This window comes from Callorhinchus milii, unplaced genomic scaffold, assembly GCF_018977255.1.
Source record: "Callorhinchus milii isolate IMCB2004 unplaced genomic scaffold, IMCB_Cmil_1.0 Scaffold1, whole genome shotgun sequence".
Taxonomy (NCBI): Eukaryota; Metazoa; Chordata; class Chondrichthyes; order Chimaeriformes; family Callorhinchidae; genus Callorhinchus; species Callorhinchus milii.
In genome coordinates this window covers 94,602,723-94,630,627 of record NW_024704742.1, presented here as the reverse complement: position 1 = coordinate 94,630,627, position 27,905 = coordinate 94,602,723, and the positions used below count along the sequence as shown (strand labels likewise).

The following is a 27,905-nucleotide window of genomic DNA, read 5'->3' as shown; positions in this document are numbered from 1 at the left end:
TCTATCCCTTCTCCTTGCTCCTTCCTATCTCATTTTCAGGTCACGCCTGAAGACCATCTTATTCAACCATGCTTACGGTCACCTTCCCTGCCCCCAGCTCGGAGTCGTGCTCTGCCACAGTCAAGCTCTCTGGGATGCTATCCTTCATGAGGGACGCTATATAAATGCAAGTTGTTGTTGTGGAATTAAGTTCCACATCTAGACTTCTAAGCTGAAACTCCAATGGAATCCCAAAGGAGAGCTGTGATCAGAGGCGCTGTAATTCAGAGGAGATGCTGAACCAAAGTCCTGCCTGGTTGTTTAGGTGAATCTTGAAGATCCCATAGTACTATATGAAAAGTGAAGGGAGTTCCTGACATTTCATGTCCTGGACAACAATCCCCTAGATAAAATATGATTGCGCACACCATGGCTGTTTGTGGGACATGTGCAAATTGGCTGCTTGGGTTCGCCTACATATACGATCACTACATTTTATAATAAATTCCGGTAAAACACTTTTTGAGACATTAACATGAAAAGATGTTACAATAAAATTTATTAATAATAAGCCTTGCATTTGATATAGTGCTTTTCACGTCTTCTAGGCGTCTCAAGAAGCGCTTCACAGAATATACTGTAAAGTGAATTGACTGTATATTTGTAGGCGAAATGCTGCAGCCAATTGCGCACAGTAGTGTCCCACAAACAGTCGTGGATTGAAGCGATCAATTTATTATTGTTTCTCTTCTTGAGGGATTTTTATCAGGCGTGTGGATTAAGGAAATTTGCCCAAGGTTTTGACCTGCCAGGAATCAAACTCAGATCTCTCGTTTGCGAGGAAAGTGCTCTAACCACTGAGCTACAGGATTCCACAAAGAAATAAGAAATGTATTATACTTTGGATTTCTATAAACACACATGACAATTGTTAGCAATATTATTCATTCTACCTCTCGACAGCTGGTACGCCCACATCAATTTCCTGTGGACATTCTTTTAATGAAACTTTCATGATCTATCTGATTTGATATTTTATTCCCAGCACCTACTACCGTACATTTGCAACAATAGAAGCAATATGCCATCCACCTGCCTGTGATGTCTCCAGCAGCCTCATTCTTAAGTTTCATAGGTCACATATTGGAGGGACAACAAAACCACAATAACAAATTGCATTTTTGTTTAGCACCTTTAACTTCAGGAGAACATCCCAAGGAACTGGACAGTCGAGGGTTTGCATCCGAGCTGGGGTTTAATTCGGGAGGGGTGGGAGCCAAGGAGGGGATGGGAAGAAAAACACACCTATATCAGTAGAACCTTACCATTAGAAGGGAATGTAGTGAAAGCAGAGTATCATGTCTTTGGAGGAGGGAGGGAAAGAGAGAAAAGTGGACAGATAAATAGTAAATTAAAAAGGCTATCAACCAGCAAGTGCTGTAATTGAATCTGTGAAAGATTCTTTCCAGTTAATGAATTGAAAAAAAAAGGTGAAAAAGTTGAAGGCACTGGCCAGGAAAAAAGAACACACTGGTCTAGCCAAGAATATAGCAAGGATATGAGATTAAGGGGTTATTTGATAGGTCAAAAGTTTCCAGTATCAAATTAAGCAGAGGAGTAAAATAAGATCCACTTGAAATACCTATCAAGTGATCGAGTTTCACAGATACATCTCAATATAAAATTGTTCCATTACATTCTTGCCATAATACACAGAAGTAACCTGCACAGAGAGGTGATTCATTGTCAGCAGTCAGCTCTTTTTGCTCTATTGATTTTAAACACTAAAAAAAACATTCATCCTTTGCAGTTAAACTAATACAGTGAGTGTTCAATGAGCTGAGAACTGATATACATGAAGTTTGTTTGTGGGGAAAAAAAAACATTTCTGGAATTTCCATTAACCTTTGGCTTTCTAAAAATGTCTTAACACATACATAGCAGCCTAATTGTAAACAGAAGCTGCTCAACGATTTTATTGTACTTCACTGAATCACAGAAAGAGGCTATAATAATAATAATAATCCTTGCATTTGATATAGCGCTTTTCACATCGGGAGGACGTCCCAAAGCGCTTCACAGAACACACTGTAAAGTGAATTGACTGTATATTTGTGGGCCAACGCGGCAGCCAATTGCGCACAGCAATGTCCCACAAACAGTCGTAGATTGAAAATGACCAATTTATTATTGTTTTGGGTTTTGGAGGGATTATTATTAGGCTCTGTGTGGAGTAAGGAAACTTGCCCAAGGTTTCGCGCTGCCTGGAATTGAACTCAGGTCTCTCGCTTGCAAAGCAAGTGCTCTAACCACTGAGCTACAGGACTCCACCATCTGACTGATTAAGCCGAAGCTGGTGCTTTCTCATCCACTGGAGCAAACGTTCACTCTATTTTGTTCTATCGTGCACCATTTTATATTTTCCCCCTCTGATAATCTAGGCTGACACTCAAATATAGTGCTAAGGTGAGCTGCATTATTGGAATTGCCATCATTCGCATGAGGTGGTAAACTGAAGTCCTATCTACCTGCTCAGGTGGACGTTAAAGATTTCCTGGGATTATTTGAGAAAAAAATGGGAGTTTCTCTCCATGTCCTGACCAACAATCCTCCAGATAAAACTGGACATTTATTTCTTGGTCGTTTGTGAACCAGTGCTGTGTGCAAATAGACTGTCATGTTGACTTACAAAACACAGTCACAACATTTGACAATAAATCCTACAAAGCATTTTGAGGCATCATCCTGTGGTGAACGGAGCTATTTTAAAAGCAAAGGTTATTTATATTCAAATGTTTGTCTAATTCGCTTTTTCATATTGTTATGGTTTCATATTCAACAGCCACATTCCATGTTCTAATAACTCTTCAGTGATAAGGCTCTTACTTCTCCCTCTCAACTCTTCCAGTGGAAAACCTCCATCCTATGTCCCTTCAGGCCAACTTACCTTGTGCAAGGAATAATCTCTTATTATCTATCCTTTCAAAATTTTACATAATTGTGAAATTATCAGAATTGTGAAGGGCGCTATATAAATGCAAGTTGTTGTAGGAGACAAACAGGATAAATATTCTCTGATTGAGAATAGGAACAAATGGTATCCCCAAAAATCAGTGCTGAGGCAGTTTTCAATTCTACGTATAACAGAGGCGAATATATCCACATTTGTAGTGGACTAGAAGCAGGAGAAATTTGAACTGGATTATAAGCAAGCTCTTATGAATGGAGCGCAAAATTGCAAGAGGACAGACAGTTACCCAGCGGCGTATGAAATTCAACATAGCACAGTATAAAATAACATACCTTTCCCCAACAAGACTAAACTCACAGCATTAAAAGCTATTTCACTGTTGCCCAAATTGATCAAAAAGGCTAAAGGAATGCCAGAATTTGTCACTAGAGATAAAGAAATTGATATCGAAAACTGCAGTTATCCAGAGTTTATCTGGAACACAATGTTCAGTTTTTAGAAAAGATATACCAGTTATGAATTAAGTCCAGTAGCAATTCAATAGGATGATACCTGGAATGGACCTATGTTGAGAAAGGCCACAAAATTTGGGATACATTCACTTGCCTAGGCAGCAATGCGAAAGGGCTGTGAAGGTCAATTTGGAAACAAACACCAGGAAGCATGTCTTTATACAAAATGTAATTAACAACTGGAATGTTGTTTGGCAAAGCTTGCCAGACAGTGATATCAATGGCAAGCTATGAGGTTTTTAATCCTCCTGGGAGCAGGGGTGGGAAGGTAAGTGGGGTCATCTTGGAGCTGAACTGCCTCAGGAGACATGCTTGGCAACGGAATGTTGAAATCGAGCCAGTCCTCTGTGGCGGTCTCGGTAGTCCAGGTAGGTCCACAGGTCTAGGGCACTGCTGATGACTGCACAGCCAGCCTGGCAGGACTTAAAGGGCAGCCCTGTCACTCAGGGCAGGGAATCATCCTACTCACCTGTTAGCCCTGCAAGCCAAAACCTTAATAGATTGGGTGGTCCAAGCTGGACAAGCTGCAGGAAAGCTCTCTAGGCAGCAATATCAACAGCAAAGTTATGCTGTTTTAGCTGGTTAGACCCTAACGTACACTCTGGAATTAGGTAAGCAGGATGCATCCCTCTATGGAGAGACTGTGCATTGCATTCCAACAATCTACCTCTGGAATTTCCATGTGTGGGTGGGACGCATGGAATTCTCAATTTGGTTTGGATACTTAAGCATGGTGATAGGTTTCCGCATGTATCAGACACCCAGCTGACCAAAAAAAACCTGGAATGGGTTACAAATAACATTCACTAGACTAATTTAAGAAACAGTTTGATGCTGCCATGAGAAGTTAAGGTGGGTATTCTGGAAGAATTATATCAAATGAGATGAAGAGTCTTCTTTATCTGAAGCTCTTGTGAGCTGAGGATGTTGGATTAAAAGAAAATAAACAAAAGTAGAGAGGCAACAACCTTTCCCTCTTGTAGAGGAGACCAGAAAAGGGGATTATAATTGTAGTAAGAGTTAAAAGGGTTAAAAGTAAATCCGGAAAATATTTGTTCAGAAAAGTGTCAGAAGAATGCACCGGCCCCCTTATAGTCCATAGATGCAGCATCAACTGAGGGAGTTAAGGGGATAAATATCAGGGAAGCAAGGGTATTAAGGGACAGAGAGAAAAGGGAAAACATGATTAGAAAGATAAAGAATTCCGCGGATTTATAAAATGTCAGAATGGCCTCTTCCTTTTCTATTGTTCCTCTAACCTTTGAACACAAAATTAAGAGAAAAAGAGAAGCAACATTCTGTAACTGTATTACCTTGAGTCTGAGCCAAATGAAGAATCTTGGAGGTAATATGACGGGCATTATCGACATCTAGCAATGCCGAATCAGAGTTTGTCTTCTCCAGCTGGGATAGCAGACCAAAGATCCGAGAGTTTCTGAAAACAACACAAAACAAATGCTCAATGGAAAACACAGATACATGAATATCATAACTGATGTATGAATAATCATATTTGACAACAGTAATATTCAGCTGCTGCCTTTAGATATGGTTACTGGTAGCTATCAGTACCAGCGTTCAGCAACAGAATTCACATACAACACTAAGCGTCAACAATCTCTGAAGCATGAACCCCTTCTGTTCAACACCGTCACTAAATTTTAAAAACAAACATGCCTATGTCTGAGGTTTACCGTACATCTCAGTGTTTCCCACGCTGTAGCCCTCCATCCGTAGCAGTTCTGCTGCCCTATCGACAGTGTTATACAGAGGTCGATGGCTTTTTAAAAAGGATGCGTAGCACGCAACTCGATTTGGATGTTCCAACTCCCATCTTTGGGATGAAAGAAAATACCGGGAGAATAAAGCTCGATTTCCACCGGTGTGACATCACAATGTGATCACTGCATCACAAAGCAGCTTCAACTGATGTTCAGTTACAGCGAGAGGTCGACGGAGTGAGTGACAGGTCAACAGAGCAAGGCCCGCCCGCCCGAGGAGCCCACCCGAGGAGCCCGCCCGCCCGAGGAGCCCGCCCGCCCGCCCGAGGAGCCCGAGGAGCCCGCCCGCCCGCCTGAGGAGCCCGAGGAGCCCACCCGAGGAGCCCGCCCGAGGAGCCCGCCCGCCCGCCCGAGGAGCCCGCCCGCCCGCCCGAGGAGCCCGCCCGCCTGAGGAGCCCGAGGAGCCCGCCCACCCGCCCGAGGAGCCCACCCGCCCGAGGAGCCCGAGGAGCCCGCCCGCCCGCCTGAGGAGCCCGAGGAGCCCGCCCACCCGCCCGAGGAGCCCACCCGCCCGAGGAGCCCGCCGCCCGCCCGAGGAGGAAAAATCTATTGGTGAAAGACGGATTATACATCCAACACATCACAAATTAGAAGCAGAATACTTTCGTGTCTGTTTCTCCAACCCATTAAAACTATAGATGGGAGTAGGAAGTTACAAAGGGTCTTATAAGTGAGTGGACAAAGCTGTGGCAGATGGAGTTCAATGTAAGAAAGTATGAGGTCATCCACGAAGGACCGAAAAAAGATAAAGCAGAATATTTTCTTAATGGGGAGAAATTAAGAACTGTGGAGGAGCAAAGGGATTTGGGTGTCCATATCCACAAATCACTAAAACGGGGAGCGGCGGCAGGACAGCGCGGGGAGGAGCCTGGGCCTACCTTCTCAGGTAATAAAGCACGAGGCGGCAGGGAGTTCAGCTAGGGGGGGAAGGGGGCGGTGTGGGGGCGCAGCGGGGGAACCGCTGACGTCATAGTTTAGTTTCAGGAGTGTGCGCGCGCGCAACAAAAAAAAACACACAAACCTCTGCGCCCCCCGGGGCTCGCATCAGGGCCCACCATGGTCCTGTTGGGTTGGCTGCCCCAGCCCCAGCCTATGGGCTAATGCCATCCACCTGACCGCTCGCTCCCGGTCCCCGCATGCGCACTATGGCTGCCGCTCTGACCCGAGCCCCCTCACCCCCTCCCTCCTCCTCTCTCCCCCCAAACCCTCCCCCTTCTGCATCTCTCCTGCTCTGTCCTCCTCTCTCTCCGTCCCTCTCGCCTTCTATCCCCATTTGACCCTCCCACAACCTCCCTCTGCTCCAGCCTGGGAATCCTCCGCCGGGCTCACCGTGGCACTCGGCGTTGGCTGTCCAGCAGCAGCCACACCGACTGCCCCATTCCCCACCACACTCGCCAGCCACCCCAGACACAGACCCGGGGAGTCAACCTCTCCTCCCTCATCCCCATCCCCCCCAACCCTGCCTCACACCCTGGACCCCCCTCCCTCCCCACACGCTCCCTCCACATCGGACTACAAAACGTCCGCTCCCTCTGTAACAAGGCCCTGGTTGGTCATCAACGATCTCATCCTTGATGAGAGCGTTGATATCATGGCCTTAACAGAAACCTGGCTCACCCCAGGCGACACCTTCCCCCTCACGGAGGCCACACCACCCGGCTACACCTCCCACCACATCCCTCGCCCCAACCGCCGTGGCGGTGGTGTAGCCCTTATCTCAAGGACACCACTTGCCCTATCCCCCTACTCCTCTGGCTCTTTCCCCTCTTTCGAGCACCTCACCCTCTCCCACCCCTCCTTCCTCTCACTCAAAATCCTCCTCCTCTACCGGCCCCCTAAAACCTCTCCCACCTTCATCTCCGATATTTCTACACTACTTACATCTCTCTGCCTCTGCTCTGATCGCCTCATCATCCTGGGCGACTTCAACCTGCACTTCACCCCCTCCTGCTCCATCTCCTCGAACTTCTCTTCCCTGTTCTCCTCGCTCAACCTCTCCCTCCACATCAACACCGCCACTCAGTCACGGCCACCCACTCGATTTGGTGATCACCCGGGGCCTCAGTGTCTCGGATGTCACCATTACCGACAAAGCCGTCTCCGATCACCACTTCATCTCTTTCACCACCTCCAACCCCCTCCCCACCTCCACCAGACCCACCACCATCTTCTACCGCCCCTGGAAGAAGTTACCCCCACAATCCCTAACCGCTGCCTTGGAGTCCTCTGAACTCCTCTCCCTCTGGCCTTCAACCCTCACTGACCCCTCTTCTCCTCTCACCCTCCTCCACAACACCCTCTCCTCCACATTCGACACACTTGCCCCCATCACATCCCATACTGTCTCCTACTCTCGCTCCTCCCCCTGGTTCACCACCCACCTCCGCTCACTGAAGAGCCAGGTGCGGGCCGCTGAACGCACCTGCCTAAAATCTGGCCTAATGGTCCACCGACAAATCTGGCTGGACCTCCTCAAAATCTACCGCTCCACTCTAGCCTCGGCCAAGTCGTCCTTCTACTCCAGGATAATCCTGGAGGCGAATAACAATCCCAGGCTTCTGTTTTCTACCACATCCCGACTCCTCCGTCCCCCCGCCACCCCGCGCAGGTCATCTCCTCCAACTTTCACTGCGAGGAGATGCTGGATTTCCTTGAATCCAAAATCAAGGGAATCAGCTCCGCGGTCACTCCCCCTCCAACTTCCACCCAACCCCCCACCCCCTCCCTCCCACACTTCGACTCCTACCCATCCTCCCCTGCACACCTTCATACCCGTTTCCCCACCCTCTGTCACCAAACTCATCCTGTCCCTGAAACCCACCACCTGCTCCCTTGACCCCATCCCCACTCCTCATCTCTCAGCTCCACCTCCTTGCCTCACATATCACAGAAATCATCAACCTGTCCCTCTCCTCTGGCTCTGTTCCCATTCCACTAAAAACTGCCATCATCACTCCCACTTTGAAAAAACCCTCCCTTGATGCGTCGCAGCTATCAAGCTACCGGCCCATCTCCAAACTCCCCTTCCTGTCCAAGGACCTTGAAAGAGTTATCGCCTCCCAGCTGCGCTCTTTCCTCTCCACCCATTCATTATTCGAATCCCTTCAGTTGGGTTTCCGTGCTGCCCATAGCACAAAAACCGCCCTGGTCAAGGTCACCAATGACATCTTGACCATCTGAGACCAGGGCTCCCTCTGCCTCCTCGACCTATCGGCAGCATTCGATACGGTCGACCATGCTATCCTCCTCCACCGCTTGTCCTCCCACCTCAACCTTCAAGGCCCTGTCCTTGAGTGGTTTAGGTCGTAAGTTTAGGTCATTCAGAACTCTGCAGCTCGTGTACTGTCCCGCATCAAGCTTCGCGACCACATCACTCCCACCCTCGCTCGCCTCCACTGGCTTCCCATCCCCCAGAGGATCGAATTCAAGATCCTCATCCTCGCCCACAAAGCCATTCACAGCCTCGCTCCCTCCTACCTCTCCGACCTACTATCCCCCTACCTCTGGCTCCGGTCTGCTCCACATCGCCCGCCCCAACCGCCCTACCATCGGTGGCCGGACCTTCAGCCTCTCAGCCCCGAGGCTCTGGAATTCCATCCCCCAGTGCCTTCGCGCCTCCTCCCTTTCCTCCTTCAAGGCCGGTCTCAAGACCTTTCTCTTTGACCGTGCCTTCAGCTCCCTTCTCGACTCTCTCCCCCCTCCTTGCTCCCTCCCTTCCCTCCCCTCACCCTGACCATTTCCCCCCTGCTCGGGTCCTGACCCAACTGTCCAGCGCTTTGGAACATCCTCCTGACGTGAAAGGGACTCTATAAATGGAATCTTGTTGTTGTAAAAACTAGTTTTCAGGTGGAAAAAGTAATCAAAAAGGTGAATGGAATGTTGGTCTTTATCTCAAGGGACCAGGAATACAAAGGGGAAGAAATGATGCTTCAGCTGTATAGAGCGTTAGTCAGACCCCATCTGGAGTAGTCCGTTCAGTTTGGGGCACCACACCTCAGGAAAGATATATTGGCTCTGGAGGGGTTGCAGTGTAGCTTCACCAGAATGTTACCAGCCTTAAAGGGTTACGTTATGAGGAAAGGCTGCGTAAACCATTGGGTTTAGAAGGTTGAGGGGTGATTTGATTGAGGTGTTTAAGATGATAAAGGGATTTGATAGGGTAGATACAGAGAAGCTATTTCCTCTGGTGGGGGAATCCAATACAAGTGGGAATAGTCTTAAAATTAGAACCAGGCCGTTTAAGAGTGAAATTAGGAAGCATTTTTTCACTCAAAGGGTGGTAGAAATCTGGAATTCTCTCCCCAAAAAGGCTGTGGATGCTGGATCCATCCACACCTTCAAGAGTGAGGTGGATAGATTTTTGGTAGATCAGGGTATTAAAGAATATGGGCAGAAAGCGGGAAATTGGAATTTAAAAGATTAGTTGAGGTACAGATCAGCCATAATCTAATTAAATGGCGGAACAGACCTGAAGGGCTGAATGGCCTCCTTCTAATCCTATGTTCCTATAAATGTAAGCAACAGAGAGAAAAATCAAATATTCCATCAGTGCAGACAAGCAACTAATCAGTGAGGCAGGCAAAAGCTGCACAGGAGAATAGATGAAGCAACTAATTGAGAAAGCTTAGAGGCAAATGGAAGGACAAAGGCACAAATGTACTATATTTTGTATGACATTGTGTCCACAAATTGACTGCTGCGTTTGGCTACAAAATGTCAGTGACTGTAGTAGGTGCTGTGAAGCATTTTAGAGTCACCCGCCTGATGCAAAAGGCACTATATCAAAATCAAAGATTATTATTATTTTTTAGTTTCCAAGTGGGACATTCCAGACCTTGTTGCACATGGCAGTCCTCAAATTTTAAATTGTCCTTGAGCTCCAGGATCGATTGGTATTCAGAACCAGGAAGAAAGCCAATCTGCAGTAAAACAAGAACTGCTCACTGAAAGGCCCATATAAATCAACTGCAGGTCTCAGTTTGCTCTATGGTCTAGTATGGATGTTCTTTGGCATTCTGCCTTAACCAAATAAAATATTTTGCTTCAAGAACCTTTATACATATCCATAGTACGTATACATACACTCTCTCTCACACACAGCACATATTTCTCCACCCCACCCCCACCTCAACATATACATTGAAGGAATATCTTGCTTGAAAGGGAGAAGATTCTACCCAGTACAATTAATTTGGAGGATTGTTGGCCAGGCCACCAGGAGAACCCTGGCTGTATTAATTCAAACACAGGTTAAGAGGGGTTAAACAAGGGTTTGAAATTACGACAGGATAAATGGAAAAATAGAATTTCTACTGGCTAGTGAATCAAGGTCAGATTTAAAATTATAATGATAATAATACTTGCATTTAATGTAGTACCTTATGTTGTAGAGACATCTCAAAGAGCTTCAAATCATACTGTAAAGTGGATTGACTGCATATTTTGTGGTCAGAGCCCAGCGGTCGATTGCATTCAGCAGTGTCCCACAAGCAGTCGTGGATCGAAGTAACCAAATTATTATTATTTTATATTATTAAATAGTCTCTCGGCAATGAAACTCGCTCTCAGTTTGGCTAAAATGTTGAATTTTATGTGGGGTATTGTTGGCCAGGACCTGGAAGAAACTCCCTTCTCTTTTTGAATTGTACTATGGGATCGTTAACATTCATCCAAACAGGCAGACGGAACCTAGATTTAATATTTTATCCGAAGGGCAGCAGCGCCAACAACACAGCACCCCCTCAGCACGGCATTGGAGTGTCAACTTACACTATGTATTCCAACGTGGGGCTTGAACCCACAAGCTTGTGACTCAAGAGGCGAGAGTGCTGCCACTAAGCCAGGCTGACACATACTTCTATTCTAGGGAAGGGTAGAAATCCAGGACACCAATATTAACTCCCTTCTTTTGCCATCTATAACGCCCATCTTAGTTTTTTTTTGAAAAAACGTCTCATCTGAAAGACGGCATTGATGACGATACAGTGCAAGCAGCACTGCACAGAGTGTCATCCTGGACTGTGAGTTCAAAGCATGGGGTTGAACTTGAACCAACAACCTTCTGACTCGGAGGCGAGCGCTACCGACTGAGTATTCAAGCTGAGAGGCTCAAATCAAATTATCTAAAGGATTTTTTCCTTGGAATTCTACATGACTAGTGTATCTAGTTTTAGTTGTTCAATATTCTGTAGCAAACAACCAGTGTTTCCAGAAAATGGAAGACTTTTTTTGTTCAATAATAAAAAAGGCCCAATTTGTTGATCTAGGGAAGGACAGATTATAGTTCACAAATCAGAATTGTTCAAACAAACCATTTCACATCAACACGACAGAAGTAAAGCGCTCTGAGACGCCATCCGGCGTGCTGGGTGCTATATAAATCCAAGTTGCTGCTGCGGCTGCTGTTATTGTATGTACGTACTTACCTTGGCACTGACATTCATGACACCAGAGGGCACTGCAGTCTGCTCATTTTACTGCAGCTGCAGGTTGTTGATGCACTGTTACAAGCTGCCAAATGTTTATCTCAAATTCCATTCAAGTTTATAGTGCAAAATGCATATGGTACCAATTGATTTTTTTTGTACGTTGTTAAAATCTTTGAGGATTCTACCTCTTTAATAATTCTGCCCTTTTTTTAATATAAAAACAGACACAGTTTTGAAGATGGCCAGTTTTGAAATCTACAGTCAAGTCAATCTAGGCTGATACTGAACTGCAGTACAACAACTTGCATTTATATAGCACCCTTCACGAGGGGTAGCATCCCGCAGCGCTTCATAGTGTTGGAGTTTGACCCCGAGCTAGGGGGAGAGGGAGGAAGAGGTGACTGTAAACACGATCAAAAAGGAAAGTCTTTAGGCGGGATTTGAAGGTGGGGAGGAAGGGGGAAAGGCAGAGAGATTGAGAAAGTTCCAGAATTTCGGGGCATAGTGGCTGAAGGCACGGCCGCTAATGGTGTAACGGAGGATAAGAGGGACAAACAGGTGGGGGGTAAACAGGTCAGATAGGTAGAGAAGTGCGAGGGAATGAAAGGATTTGAAAACAAGTGAGAGGATCTTGAAATCGATCCGTTTGGTGATTGGGAACCAGTGGAGCCTGACAAAGACTGGTGTGATGGGGATACAGTTTTGTGCGGGTGAGTATCCCGGGCAATGAAGCAGCTCTGGGGACTAGAGCAGAACTGCAATGTCTTCTGATGAGATCCTAAATCAAGGTCCCTGTTCAGGTAAATGTTAAAAATATCCTGGAACTATAGTAAACTCCTGATACATCATCACTCCAACGGAAAAGATCTCAGTGACTTTATATGCAGGGTGACTATGACCCCTCCAGGGCCACTAGGGGTTGCCAAGGCCAGGAGGATCTAAACCAACACACACTGCGCTTTCACAGTGTGACAGAGCAGCCCCGGAACACAAAACTGTCAATGTATTTGTTAAAACTTGTTTAAGTTAAATACAGTATAAGTATAGGTTTATGTATAGGATTACGTGTCATAAAAAAACTTTTTTGTTCATTTTGCTTATTTCAACAACTTGAAATAGTTTGACAGCCCTCAAAAAGCATTTATAGCTGCAATATTAAAATCAGCAGAAAACTACTAGAAAGAAATTCCACTTGGATTTATTTTATGTTTGCAGCATTTTAAAATGTCCAGAACTTGGCAAATTGTTGAATTTAGTCTCAATATTCAAGATAGTTTTCTGAAGATCTTATCAGAACTTACAGTAGAGTAGAGTAGTACAGTAGAGTACAGTAGAGAAAAAAGTGGCTTAAAAATGAAGGATACATTTAAGAATTGACCAAATTCTGGATGCTCTAAAATGCTAAATAAATAAGAGTAAATCTAAACCCAGGCGAAATATCTCTCTCCCCTCCACCCCATGTTATGTGGGAGATATTTAATTCAATTGGAAATCAACTACACAAAATTGGAAATTACATTCTAAATGGGATACAGTTTATCATGTGTACATTTATAGCACAATAGTGTTTGGATACAAAAGCAGACAGGAAAGTGATCCATTATTTTTGCACTACAAAGAGAATAATGCATTGACCATAATAACTTGTGTAACACTAGAGGTCATGAAGCATTTGTACGAGTTAGATTTCGCTCAGACTATTATTACTGCTGTGTAATGATCTGTAGCTCAGGTTCCCAGGTGGCTCAGTTTGCGACCCCACAATGTCCATGAAATCGAACTACACAGACTGAAAGCTCCCAGATTCAATTGTTATTACTCTGGTATTTGTTTACCATACTACAACCCCAATCAGGAACACCCAACTGATAAGAGTTGAGGATATGTCTACAATGACAAGTCTCCTTTGCAATACTGAAGACCTGCATGCTTCGTTAAGCTGGTCTGAAAACAACCTTTCACCCCAGCGGGGCCTTTCTTACTTTCTCAGCGAGCATGGCAGTCAGAATTCTACAGCTGTCCTCAGCATCCCAAAGCTAAGAGAGGAATGGGAATATCAAGCAGGGATCCTCCTCTTGCTCTCTGGCCAATGTGCATTTCTTAACTAGGACACCTTTATCAAATGTCATTCCTTACAACTGCAAAAAAATACTCTTGATCTCAGTCCAGTTGCTACACAATAGTTCATTTACTCCACACATCTATTAATACTTACCTAGCAGTAAGTAGAAACCCATTTGTTAGTTGATCAGCGGGTCGCTTTTCCAGGGATAATAATCCCTCCCCCACAAAAATAAATAATATTTTGGTCACACATCCACAACTGTTTGTGGGACACTTCTGTGCGCAATTAGTTGCCGTGTTTTGCCCACAAAATATGCAGTCAAATCAGTAAAGTATATTCTGTGAAAGGCTTTGAGACATCTCAATGACGTGATAAGGCGCTATATCAAATGCAACAATCATTATTATTCACATAGCCAAGGCTCTTTCAATAACTTGCACCTATGTAGCTTCTTTCATGTAGGATTATGTGGCATCAGGTGTCAAGCTGGGTCAATTGGTAGGACTTTTGCCTTGGAGTTAGAACAACAACAACAAAATTACATTTGTATAGCACCTTTCATGTCGGGAATTATTGTTATTATAGAAGTTATTATAGAAGTTGTGGGTTCAAGCCCCACATTGCAACTTTGAACTCCAACAGTTGAGAGGAGCATTGCACTGTCAGCGGTGCCATCCTTTGGATGAGACCTTAAACTGTGGTTCCATCTGCCTGTTCAGGTGGACATTAAAGAATTCATGACACTATATGACAAAATGGAGTTTCTTCTGGTGTGCTGCCCAACAAGCCACCAGTTAAAAAAGAATGGAATTAATTAATGTCTGAAGGACATGGCTATGCACAAATTAGCTACTACACTCACCTCCAAATGCAGTCACTGCACTTTATATAAAAAGAACTGAAGCACTTAGACATACAACAGTATAATTGCTTCTCAGTTGCAAGATTATAAAAGTTTTTCCCTACTTACCAGGTTTTTGAAAAACACTTCAATTACTAAAGTAGTCTCACAAGTCAGGGGTAACATTGATATTGGAGAAAACAAAAGGCAAAGTAATGCAAATGATGGAAATCTGGTACAAACATAGAAGTCACTAGGAACACGCAGCAGGTCAGGTAACATCCATGGAGAAAGGAAAACGAGTTACCATTTTGACGAAAGGTCATAGACCTGAAACGTTAACTAATTTTCCTTTCTCCATGGATGCTACCTGACCTGCTGTGTGTTCCTAGCGACTTCTATATTAATATTGGAGATCATGTTTCATTAGGTGCTACTAAAATACAATAGATGGGATGCAAGTCCATCATCTGGGCTTAACCAAAGGTTTTCAAATGCATGGGAGAAACGTATTATGTGCTACTGACAAGACACTACATTACGGGCAGGACTGAGTGGAAGTGGTTTCATAAATGACCCTGGTTTATGGTTAGAAAAGTGTGACCACCAAATAATACATCCCATTTTAGATTTAAAATGAAGACTTACAAGCCAGTAGCTTTGTTTTAAAATGGACTTTCAGCAGGAAAATGGGAAGAGCAGGAGATGATGGAACATATGCGGTGTTCCTCAGGGTTCTGTCTTTGAGCATCTCCTCTTCACCAACCACATACTCACACGGTGATATCACCCACGGGCATTGGGGTCACTTCCACATGTACACGGATGGCACTCGCTCTCTATCCTTGACTCCTGCTGTTCTGACTAATTGCCTGTCAGACATCGAGGCTTCTATTAGTAATAACTCAGACTTATACATAACTTTACATAAGTCATATATGATACGACTTAAGCAAGTTTCACATAACTCATAATTTGTACAAGTCATATTACATGTATGATCCCAACTGATACAACTTAAGTGAGGTTTACTGTACTATTAAAAGCTGGTCCATCCACCTCAGACCTGGTAATAATTTAAATATCACTAAGGCCTGCAATTCTAAACTAGGTTTGCTAGAATTTCTTTTCTTAAAGTCTCATTTTAAGTATAATTTTTTAAAAATCATACAGTATTCCCAACTAAAATAATTTAAAAAGTTCTCTAAAGGTAGACATTCAAAGATAAACCAAATAGACTTTGAAATCTGCCAATCGACTAATAATAGGTTCCACTTACTGCTACCTAGGAATAAAACCCAAGTCTCTCGCTTGCGAGGCGAGTGCTCTAACCACTGAGCTACAGGACTCCAAATGGGTGTCACAACCTGGAAACTCAAAAGATTTACAGCAAAGTTAATGACTGCTGGAAATCCATTAAAGCAATAGTAACATTAAGAGTAAAATGAAAATTATGAATTTACAGCAGTGTTAAAAATCCTTACATTAATTTCATGTCAGGAGGCTCTTTACAGATATACGGTAAAGTGTAGTGACTATATTTTGTGGGGGAACACAACAGCCAAGTTGTGCAGAATAATGTCCTACAAACAGCCATGGTGTGAATGACCAACTTTATTTTGGGGACTGTTGGCCAGGATACTAAAGAAACTCTCTTTTCAAATAGTTCCATGGGATCGCGAACATCCACCTGAACAGAGAGATGGGGCCTTGGTTTAACATCTCATCAGAAAGACAGCACCTCTAACATTGCAGCACTCCCCAAGCACTGCACTGGAGTGTCTGATGAGACTTGAGTTTAATGCTCCAATGTGGAGCTTGAACGCACAACCTTCTGACTCATAGGCAAGACTGCTACCAACTGAGCCAAAATGACACACAATTTTGTTAAAACTAAACAGTTTCGGCACACTATCAACTGTCCTCCTGCCCTGTGTTCTATATCTACATATATACAACACAGATCAGGTAAATTCAAACTTATTTGATACTAGTCAAAACTGGTCAAAGAACAATTTGCACATTACTCCTCTTTGTTCTAATTTCTGGAATGATGGGGAAGCGAAGGGAAGGCAAAAATCGGATTTAATTGTTTAGCTTTTGAAATTAATTTTCTTTTCAAATAAATATTGTTTTTGAATACGTTATGTTCAAACAGTTGATGGTGTGCTAGAACTGTTATTTTTTTAAAAATCCATTCAAATTCCGATTAACAAAATTGTGCATCAGTTTGGCTCAGTTGGTAGAACTCCTGCCTCTGAGTCAGAAGATCATTGTTGCAGATCCAAAGCAGTCCACATTTAACAAGTTGATTTGTGCATTTGTGCAATAGCTTGGATTTCTTCTTGAACTATAAAATATATAGGAGCATGAGGCAATCTAATTTTGCACGTGCATTCTAGAAATGTATGTCAGAAAAAAAATAATTCTATACACCTTCAAAGATTACTGACATTTTCATTTTAGAATTTAAAATGAATTTATAATACATTTGTGCTAAGAATTTTCCATTTTCTCACTACTGAATGCAAGGTTGGTATTTAACAATCATTCCGCCTCGCCCCCTTCTTAGCCTCCTTTGAGTCCTGCCTCTTCAACCATGCCATCAGTCACCCCCTTCACCTCCCTTCCCTTCTCCCTCCCTGACCCCAGATCGGGCCTGATATGCTGTATACTGTCCAGTGCCTTAGGACGTCCTCCTGACATGAAAGGTGCTATACAAATACAATCTTGCTGTTTTTGTGGTTAATAAGATATGGTGTGATAATCTAGGCTGAATCAAATCCTACATCAAATGAATCAATGTGGTTTGAGCACTTGTTCACTGAAGATCAAGGTCATACCAATATTCACTGGAAATTAAAGGTCAAGCCTTGTTAATTAGCCTGGAATTCTTCTTGAACTATAAAATGGGAGTTAAAACGAGTCCAGCTTCAACTACCCTTCCCAGTAAACTGTTCCAATGGTTAATTAGCTTCTGGGTTAGCTTCCTGGTTTGTCCTGTAATTGCCCTTTGCGACCATAAACTGCATTTTCCCTGTACCTCTTCATCTCAACCCCACTCTATTTGTCTTTACATTTGGCCTAAAAACCTACCACTTCCACCATACTGTCATCTGCCCCTCCTCCCTTGCTTAAAGTCAAAAGCATTCTCTGTGAAGCAGAGATGTTATCCTACGTGAAGAACGCTATACAAATGCCAGTTATTGCTGTCCACTCTTTCTACTGTCTCAGTGCATCTAAAAATATTGCCCTTGGTTTACTTTTTCAATCCCATTTAAATTCTTGTTAAAGGTCATAGCCCAGCCATCCAGTATGAAGTTTAAAGGTAGCAGCAGAACTATCAATACATTTGATGGCACTTGTCCAGCTATGGGTGCCTTACCCACGAACATCTCCTTGAAGCTGTTCAACACTATTTAAGGTCTCCCGATCCACCGGTCACAGAAATGGAAAGGGTTAAGTGGGGGTGAAGTTAGTCAGGTCCACAGCAACCAAAGCACTGACAATGATTCTTCAGCCTCAATGTCTAACAAATGAAACTTGAAGACGTAGATACATGTTGTGTGAGTCAAAGCTACTGAGCAGTATTAATATGGAAAAATACTATGAAAGTTACCCGTGATTCATACTGTGAAAACTGCCCAGTTAAAGTCTTAACTGGAGCAGAGAATTTAAATAGGAATGCAATTTAGCTGCTCTACATGAGGATGCTTGTGCCGGATTTATACTGCTTTGGGCATGAATCCATCCTCAAAGTTCTTGCCTAATAGTGTTTAGATTTGACATTTACTAACGTACAAAAACACTTAACACATCCACAATTAACGACAAAAGCAAAGCTTGTTCATTTCAAAGAAATCAATACAGTAAAACAGTTTATTCAATACGAAGCACCTCAAACTAGAAAAAAATCCCCAAACCCCTCCTCAATCTTCCCATTTTCTCTTTAAATAAACACTAATTTTATATTTCTTAAACCTCCAGTTTTCACCATTATTTCTGTTACACTGCAGAGGGGAGGGGGGTGTGGCAGTCAAGTCCATGAGTCCATTTCAACATCACTCATTAGCCTAAATGTCGATCCTCTCCCACCATCACTCACACTATATTATTTCATACAAGTGAACTTTTCACTTTCATGGTAATTCTGTAATGGTTCCGAGAGTTAACAAATGGATTTCATTGACAAGAGCATTCAGTGTAGTTTTTAAATACACACCTGCTAGAAGTGTGTTTCAAGTCGGGAGGATGTCCCAAGGTGCTGGACAGTTCTTAACCGAGCTGGGAATGGGCACCAAAGAGGTGGGAGGCAAGAGAAAGATTGCCAAAAGCACAGTCAAAGAGCAAGGTCACGAGATGGACCTTGGAAGAGGCAGGGGAAGGGAAGGAGGGAAACAAAGGGATGGAGTTCCAGGTGGTGGAGGCAGATACACTGAAAGCCAGTCTGCCAATGGTAATATAATACAAGTAATATCAGATTTTTTTTAAATGCAGCCTTATCCATCAAAAAGCACACAGCACTTTACAGTAAAAGTGGAGTGACCTTTTGTGCAGAAAAGGAACTGCAGAAACCAAACTTTTTTTTCACTTCATTAAAACCACTAGTTCTGTTAGTCTTTCATCTACTCACCCTTTGTCTGTGGTCATTTTGACCTTGTTCATCTTGGATAGAATCTCTCAGTCACTTTGCCATCTCAAAAAAATCTGAAATAGAAACATTTTTTTTAAATTGAAAAAAAGCAAATTTAAAAATTAAACAGTTTAATGCAACATTGCAAACAGCCAGGTTAGATCCGAGAACTTTGAGAGCATTAGTTCAACTCAGACTGCTAAGTAAAGCATCACGCTGGCTCCAGGTTTGCTGGGCACTATATTTTTTAGTTAGCTCATCCCTATAGGCCAGCAATACTGTTTTACTATAGGTAGGCTTTATGGACTTGCCCAACAGATCAGGATAGGTCCACGAAAAGAAACTGAAGACACAAGTTCAGAAACATTGTGCAGTAAGTTTGATGTTACCACCAATGCTTTAATTCAGCCCACAATGTAAGCAGGGCGGAATCCAAGCATAAGTTGTCTCAGGCTACTCTCTGAACCACTTCTGATGGATCCTAATAGATAAAAAGGGCATGAAGAATTTGTGTAATAATATTATAATGCAACTCAATCTAAGTTACACAGCACTGGAAACCGTAACTGAGTGGAATAATATTCATACTATTTAGTATGTCCTGTGCCTCAGTGGTTAGAGCACTCGCCACGCAAATGAGAGACCTGGGTTCGATTTACAGCAGGATGAAACTTTGGACAAGTTTCTTTACTCCACACTCACAGTTACCTAGCAGTAAGTGGGAACCCAGTCGTCAGTCGATTAGCGGATCACTTTTCCGAGGGTAATAATTCCCTAAAAAAAATTGATCACTCAATCCATGACGGTTTGTGGGACACTAAAGTGCGCAATTAGCTGCCGCATTTCGCCCACAAAATATACAGTCAATTCACTTTACAGTACATTGTGAAGTACTTTGAGACTTCTCAAAGAAGTGATAAGGCGCTATACCAAATGCAAGGATTATTATTATTATTATTATGTCTGTCCCAGTATTCATTGTGATTGGTCCAGGAGATGGGATACTGATTTGGGAAAAAAAAGTTAAAGGGTGCAAGAAACATAGCACTGTTTCATATTTTCCAAATTAAAGGTCAGTTAATAGATTGTAAAGGGCTTTCTAGTCCTGCACATTTCCATGTTATCATGCATCTTCATTCCAGAAACAAATCTGTATTCAACTCAAGAGTATAATATAGGTTAAAAATTAATGTGAGTTGGGTAACTTGAAAATAAACTTCACATTTACTTCACCCAGAAATTGCAAGCGGCATGAACCAATGCTTCTCTGTTATGTCCTAATGCACCAATTTGACAAGTTTTCCAAAAGTTCACATCTACAACTGGTGCCTAGTTGACCTTTTAATCTTCAAAGCTTAAAAAGAACTCAGGCAGCCCACTGACCATCTCTTAAATTTCTCATGATAGAAAAGGGCCGATTATACCGTAGCTCTTTTGAATTTAGAATTTGTACTCACACAAAGACTTTTGCGAGCAGACCGCTGTACACACCCTGTAATACATTCACAGTGCTTCACTTTTTCCCACTCAGGTGATTGTAACAGGACTTGCAATCAGTCAATGTGATTCCTCTTTGCAGTTTTCAAAAATAGATTTTTTTTAAAAATTGATCATGTGAAAGTGTTGTGTGAACAGTCAGGAAAATGCTCCTACAAAAGTGCTTACAATCCTGCACTTTTCACAATGCACCTGGAGCGTTAATCTAAATTGGGAAAGTCCAATGCCTCTTGAGCAAGGAGTCATTGTTCAACTTATGAGGTACTTAGCCAAGTGAGGCAAGTACAAGGTGTTTTACTTACAAACAAGTTTGTTCTATGTTACACAAGCACCTCAATGACATATTAGTACTACCCAATTTATGCTCAGAATTATGCTCAGCAAAATTGAAGCCCATGGGATAAAAGGGAGAGTGGCAGCATGGATACAAAATTGGCTGGGAGACAGAAAACAGGGGGTAGTGGTGAATGGTTGTTTTTTCAGACTGGAGGAAAATATACAGTGGTATCTCCCAGGGGTCGGTATAAGGTCCATTGCACTTTTTTATGTGTGTGAATGACTTGGACTAGGGTATAATGAGCAACATTTTAAAGCTGGTAAATGACACAAAACTTGAGAATGTGGTACACAGTAGGGAGGAGGGTAGCAGACTGCAGGAGGACATAGACAGACTGGTGAAATGAGCAGACACATGGCAGATGAAGTTTAATGCAGAGAAGGGTGAGGTGATGCATTTTGGGAGAAAGAATGAGGAGAGGTAATATACAATAAATGGTACAGTTTTAATGGGGATTCAGGAGCAGAGACCTGGAGGTTCACATACACAGGTCTTTGAAGGTGGCAGGACAGCTCAATAGAGCTGTTAAAAAAGCATATGTGATCCTTGGCTTTAGAAAAAGAGGCTTAGAGTACAAAAGCAACAAAGTTCTGCTAAACCTTTAGAAGTCATTGGTTAGGCCTCAGCTGGAATATTGTGTTCAATTCTGGGCACCACACCTTAGGAAGGATATCAAGGCCTTGGAGAGGGTGCAAAAGAGATTTACCAGAATAGTACCAGGGATGAGGGACTTTAGTTATGTGGCAAGACTAGAGAAGTTGGGATAATTCTCCTTTGAGAAGAGAAGGTTAAGGGGAGATCTAATAAAGGTGTTCAAAATTATATGGGGCTTTGATAAGAGTAGATAGGGAGAAACTGTTTCCACTGGCAGGTGGGTAGGCACACAGATTTAAGATAATTGGCAAAAGAACAAGAGGGGGGATAGGAATTCTTTTTATATATACACGGAGAGTTGTTACAGTCTGGAATGCATTGCCTGAAAGGGCGATGGAAACCGATTCAATAACAACTTTCAAAAGGGAATTAGATAGGTACTTGAAAAGCAAATATTGTCCAGTTGCCTGGACAGTGAAATCCCACCACGTTTTATGTTCCCGTTTCTATTATTCATCTTTCCTTCGCAAATATAGCCTTTAGCTACCATTTTTCAAATATGTCTAAACACATAATTTTCCAGCAGACAATTAGGACATAGAAGGAATATGTTGACTAGTTTTAACTCAGTGTTAAGAAAGTATTCACACCACATCACATTTTTCTGATTATCTGTATTCTTTTTGGGTGTGATCATGGCACTGAAATCCTACATGGATAAGATTCTTTAGAAAGAAGTCAAACATAACTACTTGACGAGACTTCTGCAGTGCCTCTTTGATCAGTGTACAGTATCAGAAATCAACTGCAATAACAATGAAGGCCTTGGAATAACTAGGCTGAATGATTTTATTTGCATAAACAAAATATTGTACAGAAAACACTAATTCTCAGTCAGTGTGAAAAATCCTGACGTTCTTAATAAACAATGTACAAATAGTGTGCATTACTTGACCATAGCACACTATTGAGCTATTCCTTTGCAGCAGCAGTGAAATAAAACCCAATAATAATTCCCAAGCGAACTACCATAAACAATTACATTTGTATAACACCTTTCACGTCAGGAGGATGTCCCAAGGCACAGAACCAGTACCACAGCACGATTGACACACAATCTTACAATCACTTTACTAGTGTATGTAAATAACAATCTTGCAATCACTTTACGAGTGTATGTTAATATCAATCTTACAATCACTTTATAGTGTACTGAGCATTGGAAATTGAGGGGAACATTTAAGTTTGAAACAGATTACAGGCATACAGTGTTTTGCTTGGATCAATAATTCTATATAAAAATATAAGAAAGTGAAAAGCTATCTTATTGGAATCATGATTTTAAATCTGCTGCATATTTTCAGAAGTCATTAATATTGAGATGAAAGTGCCTGGTTATAAATAAGCAAGACTGTTTTATGATCGATCGCAACATGAGACTCGCAGAGTGCTATTGTCAATCACGTGCTCTTATTACCAAAAGAAAGCCAGTGAATTATTCATCCACTCTTCATCTGAAGAGAATCTTTCATTGCCAACGAGTTTGTGAGTTACATTGTATAATTGCTGTACCAATCTAAACAGTTGAGCTCCATGAAATTTCTAGCATCAACAGTGTTATTCAATAGGGTACACAAGGAAGTAAGCAATGCTCACCAGGAGTTCCTGCGGAGAGTTTAGTAAGAATGGTTGAAATGTGATGAAGTTGATCCAGGTATGTCTTTTTTTTAAAAAACTGGAACGTGGCTTTGGTTTAGGCAGTCTATCAATCATGAATACATCAAAGATTTGGAAGACATGGCAAGGTGGTCCTAGCAGGATAAGTGTCTCAAAACTTACCAGCGCTTCTTTTGTCTATTTGCAGAAAGCCACTTGATTTGAGCAGGCCACGCTATTACCCATCAATTTTCTTTGTACAACAGAAATTCTGAAAGCTATGGTTTGCTTACTAATTGTGCGTCTACTCTGTCAACTAGTTGGTTGAAACTTCTTGTGGTTAATAGAATGATTACAAACCTTTATTTGGTCTTTTAAAGTTTGTTGCCTTTAAAACAAACTTGATGCATTTCATAATTCATTGTTTTGCATATTCTAGATCCAAAGATCACTGGTATTTCAGAGATGTTGATTTTAATTTGTTTCTAGACACCCTCCTCCCATGGTAAATGATGTTCTGCCTTGACATTAAGACATTTAGCCACGTGCAAATCGCCAACAAAACATTAGAGATCTTCACTGCACCAGAAGGTGTACCTAAAAATTAGACAAATTCACTCCTGGCTTTTCTTCTGCATGCAATTCTGTGACCATTATTTTTGTAACATAGACCCCAATAACAACTAAAGGCCTTTCACAGATTTACAAACGTCTTTATGCCACTGTGATACTTATACAACATCGAGACATCTGCGCAAGTGCAGAACATTACTACGCCTGCTCACTGTGGCTTGCAGACTTCCCTATCGAATCAGAGCTCTTACACATGCGCGTAAAGGAAAATCAAACTTTGATCTGAACAGATTCAGAGCTAGGAAAACAACCTTAATATACACTTCTACAGTCCAACCCAATTTTAATATGGTGTTTTAAGTCTTATAACTGGTCAGCAAAATAAATGCCCATCTCTCCTGCTTCCAGTCATCTGACTGATTCTGACGGTGACTGGCTGACTTCTTGGGCAACAAGCTGCCCGCTCCACCATGAGCACTCTCCTTTCTACGTTAGAAATGTTCACGATTCCCTGTAAAGTGTTTTGAGATGTTTCAATGTTATCATTACTCCTATCCTCCCTGAATCCATCCCTGCTCTAAAACTACTGCCCCATCTCCAATCTACCTTTCCATTCCAAGGTCCTGGAACGAGTCGTTGCTTTGCAGCTTCACTCCTTCCTCTGCCGCCACTCTCTTCACAAACCCCTCCAATCGGGTTTTCGTGCCGCCCACAGCACAGAAACAGCTTTGGTCAAAGTGACAAACGACATTCTGTCCATCTGCGACCAGGGCTCCCTCTGCCTCCTCGTCCTCCTTGACCTCTCTGCTGCCTTCAATACCATTGACCACTCTATCCTCATACACCGCTTCTCCTCTCACCTCAACCTTCATGGTTCTTTCCTTGAATGGTTCAGATTGTACCTCTCATACCAGCTCCACTTCATCTCCACAAACAGTACAGTTTCTCCTCTAGCCCCACAGCATCTTGTGCGGTGTTCTTAGGGCTCTTTCCTTGGTCCCCTCCTCTTCAATATCTATATGCTCCCTCTTGGTAGCATCATCCGCAGAAATGGGGTCAACTTCCACACATATGCAGATGACAGCCAACTCTACCTTTCTGCCCCACCCTGGACTCCAGCACCACTGCTGTCCTGACAGAATGTCTGTCAAACATCAAGTTTTGAATGAGAGCTAACTTCCTTCAGTTGAACATCAACAAGACTGAGGCTCTCCTGATTGGGTCCTATCAACGTCTCCACACCTCAGGCGCTGACAGCATCACCATCCGTGGTTGCACCCTCCACCTTACTAAGCCAGTCCAGAACCTTGTTTGACCCTCAACTATCCTTTCTATCCCACATCTGTGCCATGACCCACTCTGCCTTTCCCCACCTCTGCAATATCGCTAGGCTCCACCATCTCACACCGCAGGCCGCCGAAACCCTCATACATGCATTCATAACATCCAGGCTTGATTATGCAAACTCACTGCTCGTCGGCCTCCCCAACTCCTCCCTCCATAGGCTGCAGATCATCCAGGATTGTGCAGAGCATGTCCTCTCCCGCACCAGGCTCCGTGACCCTATCACCCCATCCTCGCCCGACTCCACTGGCTTCCCATCACACAGAGGATACAGTTCAACATCTGGTCCTCACCTTCAAAGCCCTCCACTGCCTCACCCCCCTCAAGACCCATCTCAAGATCCCCCTCTTCGACCATGCCTTCAGCCACCCTCCCTCCCCCTTGCCTTCCACCCTCCCCGCTTCCGAACCCCAGCTCAGGTGATTATCCAGCGCCTTGGGATGTCCTCCCGATATGAAAGGCACTGTACAAATGTAATTTTATTGTTGTTGTATCAGTCCACAAGGATTATTATTATAATCTATCCCATTAGTTTTTGTTGTACCCATCTTTGTGTATCCAGTTAAGGTACACTAAAAAAAATTGCTGAACTTTAAAAATATTTGAAAACGAGCACACAGTGGTCCTTATATTTAGTTAGTCAAACCAAGGTGGATCTGACTAAGTGCTTTAATGCAGGTAGGCAAATAATATCAGTAATTCATGAAGTTAATCTTTAATTTTTTTAATTTAATATAATTTTGTCTTGAAACTTTATGCCATTTTTAAATAAACGAACAAACATATTTACCCTGAAAATTCCTATATAACAGACTTAGGGGAAGGAGGTGAATCAAATTTTATGGTTAAATATTTCCAATACAAGCGGAGTGTCTCCTAAAACTGAATGCCTCAATTGAAACTGAACAACCAGCAAGCAACTATACTGATGTGTTCAAACTGTTGCGATTAAACAATACCATCCCACATAAAGAATGGACAGAGGAATTAGAGAGCTGCGGGTACATGTGGAACTATACCTCAGCAAAAGTCTGTAGCAGAGAAAGGTACAGTAAAGTTGTATTTTAGTACTATGTGTCCAGCCCAGTTTTAACTCAATGGCACCTTTTCCCCTCTGCTAATCTTTTTTATTCATGATCCGAAAACAGCAGCCAAATTACACACCACAATGGTCGCCCACATTGCATAGCAACAAGGGCCATCTCAAAACGTGTGATAGCATGGGTTTTTCTCTAAAGATATCAAAACCGCAATGCAACAAAATAAAAAAATTCAAACTCCCCGTTGAATACAAACACTACCCAGTGCACAATAAGCCACACAGAGCAGAAAGCTGCAAATTCAAACTTTGGCCTATGATGAGTTAGATGCCTCTAGCAGGGGGCAGGAATTCTCTGGGAGTTGAATCAAAGAGTGGGAAGGGAGAAAGAAAAATTAACCTAGTTTCCCACTTCTGATTACAAGCCAGTGACCTCCGTTAGAAAGTGCACATCTGCGAGGAATTAAGTGAGAATAGGGCTGACTTAAAGGTTACAACCCACATTCCAACACTCGTGAACACTCGTTTATGAAGAATGAGCATTTTGGTTGAGGTGCTGCAGAGCTACTGGTGCACAGAAAACCAAATCTCAACAAAGGGCAACAATGCTAATGGAACCAAAATCACAAGGATTAAAATTCATGTTAAAAATCAGACTTTAGTTTTGAAGAATTTAAAATACCGTCCACTAAATTAATCCAAGCTCTTAAAGTTGTGTATGAATTAGAGGACACTTCTTAACTATCCCTTTCACCTAGGTACAGCTATATAGCTATGAAGCATGGATAGCCAATTCTATCTGGACTTGTGTATGTGGTTTCATAATATTACCACCACTAGGCCAGCTGTTTCACTTCCCAAGTTAGTTACCACAGACACAAACATTACTATTGAGGAGTCAAAGTTACCCCCACCCCAAACTGAAAGCGCTTGTTAGTGGATTCTAAAACAATTATTTTAAATGGGATTCTGCAACTAAAAATGTTGAATGCAAGTTATATTGACTCCCTCTAACATATCTAAGTTTAGAACAAGTTAGAATTACATAAAATCACAGACTGTGCAGCACCAAAACAGGCCATTTGGTCCAACTAATCTGCAACAACAACCTCCATCCATCCCAATCCCCTCTCCTTCACATCAGCATGGTCATTCAATTCACATCAGTGTTAAAATTGCCTGGTGTGTACACCTACGAATATGCAGTCACTGCACTTCACTAAAGTGTTTTGAAACATTTCAACATTACAGACTGCATGTGAAATGCCAGAATTATCATCTCCCTTTTACCCATGCCTATGGTCTCCTCTAAGTTTCTCCTACTTCCCCCATTAGTTAAGCATTATTTTTTGAGAAAGACTATTAGAGCTCCCCGTGGATAAAGATGGAGAAAAACTAGGCTACACAGACCAGCATATTACAGATTTAAATCCGGTCTTATGCCAAACCAGCAAAGCAAGTCTTGCAAATGGAGATACAATATTTTCTCAAATGTTAGCTCCAGCCGTGACATCATATTGTGCATATTTTTTAATTGTGAAAGGCACTGTATAAAACAGTAATGTATAAAACAATAGTTTTTCTGGCATCATTAATGGTCAAACAAGAACATTTACAGTCAAAATATTAGAACCTCATTACAAACGTTCCATACA

At 42.6% G+C, this 27,905-nt stretch overlaps 1 protein-coding gene across 3 annotated transcripts in view; it reads right to left on the bottom strand.

Annotated features, from left to right (window-relative positions):
• agtpbp1 (ATP/GTP binding carboxypeptidase 1) overlaps positions 1 to 27,905 on the bottom strand; it is a 130,471-nt gene that overhangs the window by 93,519 nt on the left and 9,047 nt on the right. For all 3 annotated transcript variants that reach the window (XM_007908036.2, XM_007908035.2, XM_042333395.1), the window contains 2 exons: positions 19,211 to 19,284; positions 4,776 to 4,897 (listed from right to left, as the gene is read on the bottom strand). In XM_007908036.2, the coding sequence (XP_007906227.1) occupies positions 4,776 to 4,897; positions 19,211 to 19,242 (154 nt within the window). In that variant the 5' untranslated portion in view covers positions 19,243 to 19,284. The remainder of the gene's footprint in view (positions 1 to 4,775; positions 4,898 to 19,210; positions 19,285 to 27,905) is intronic.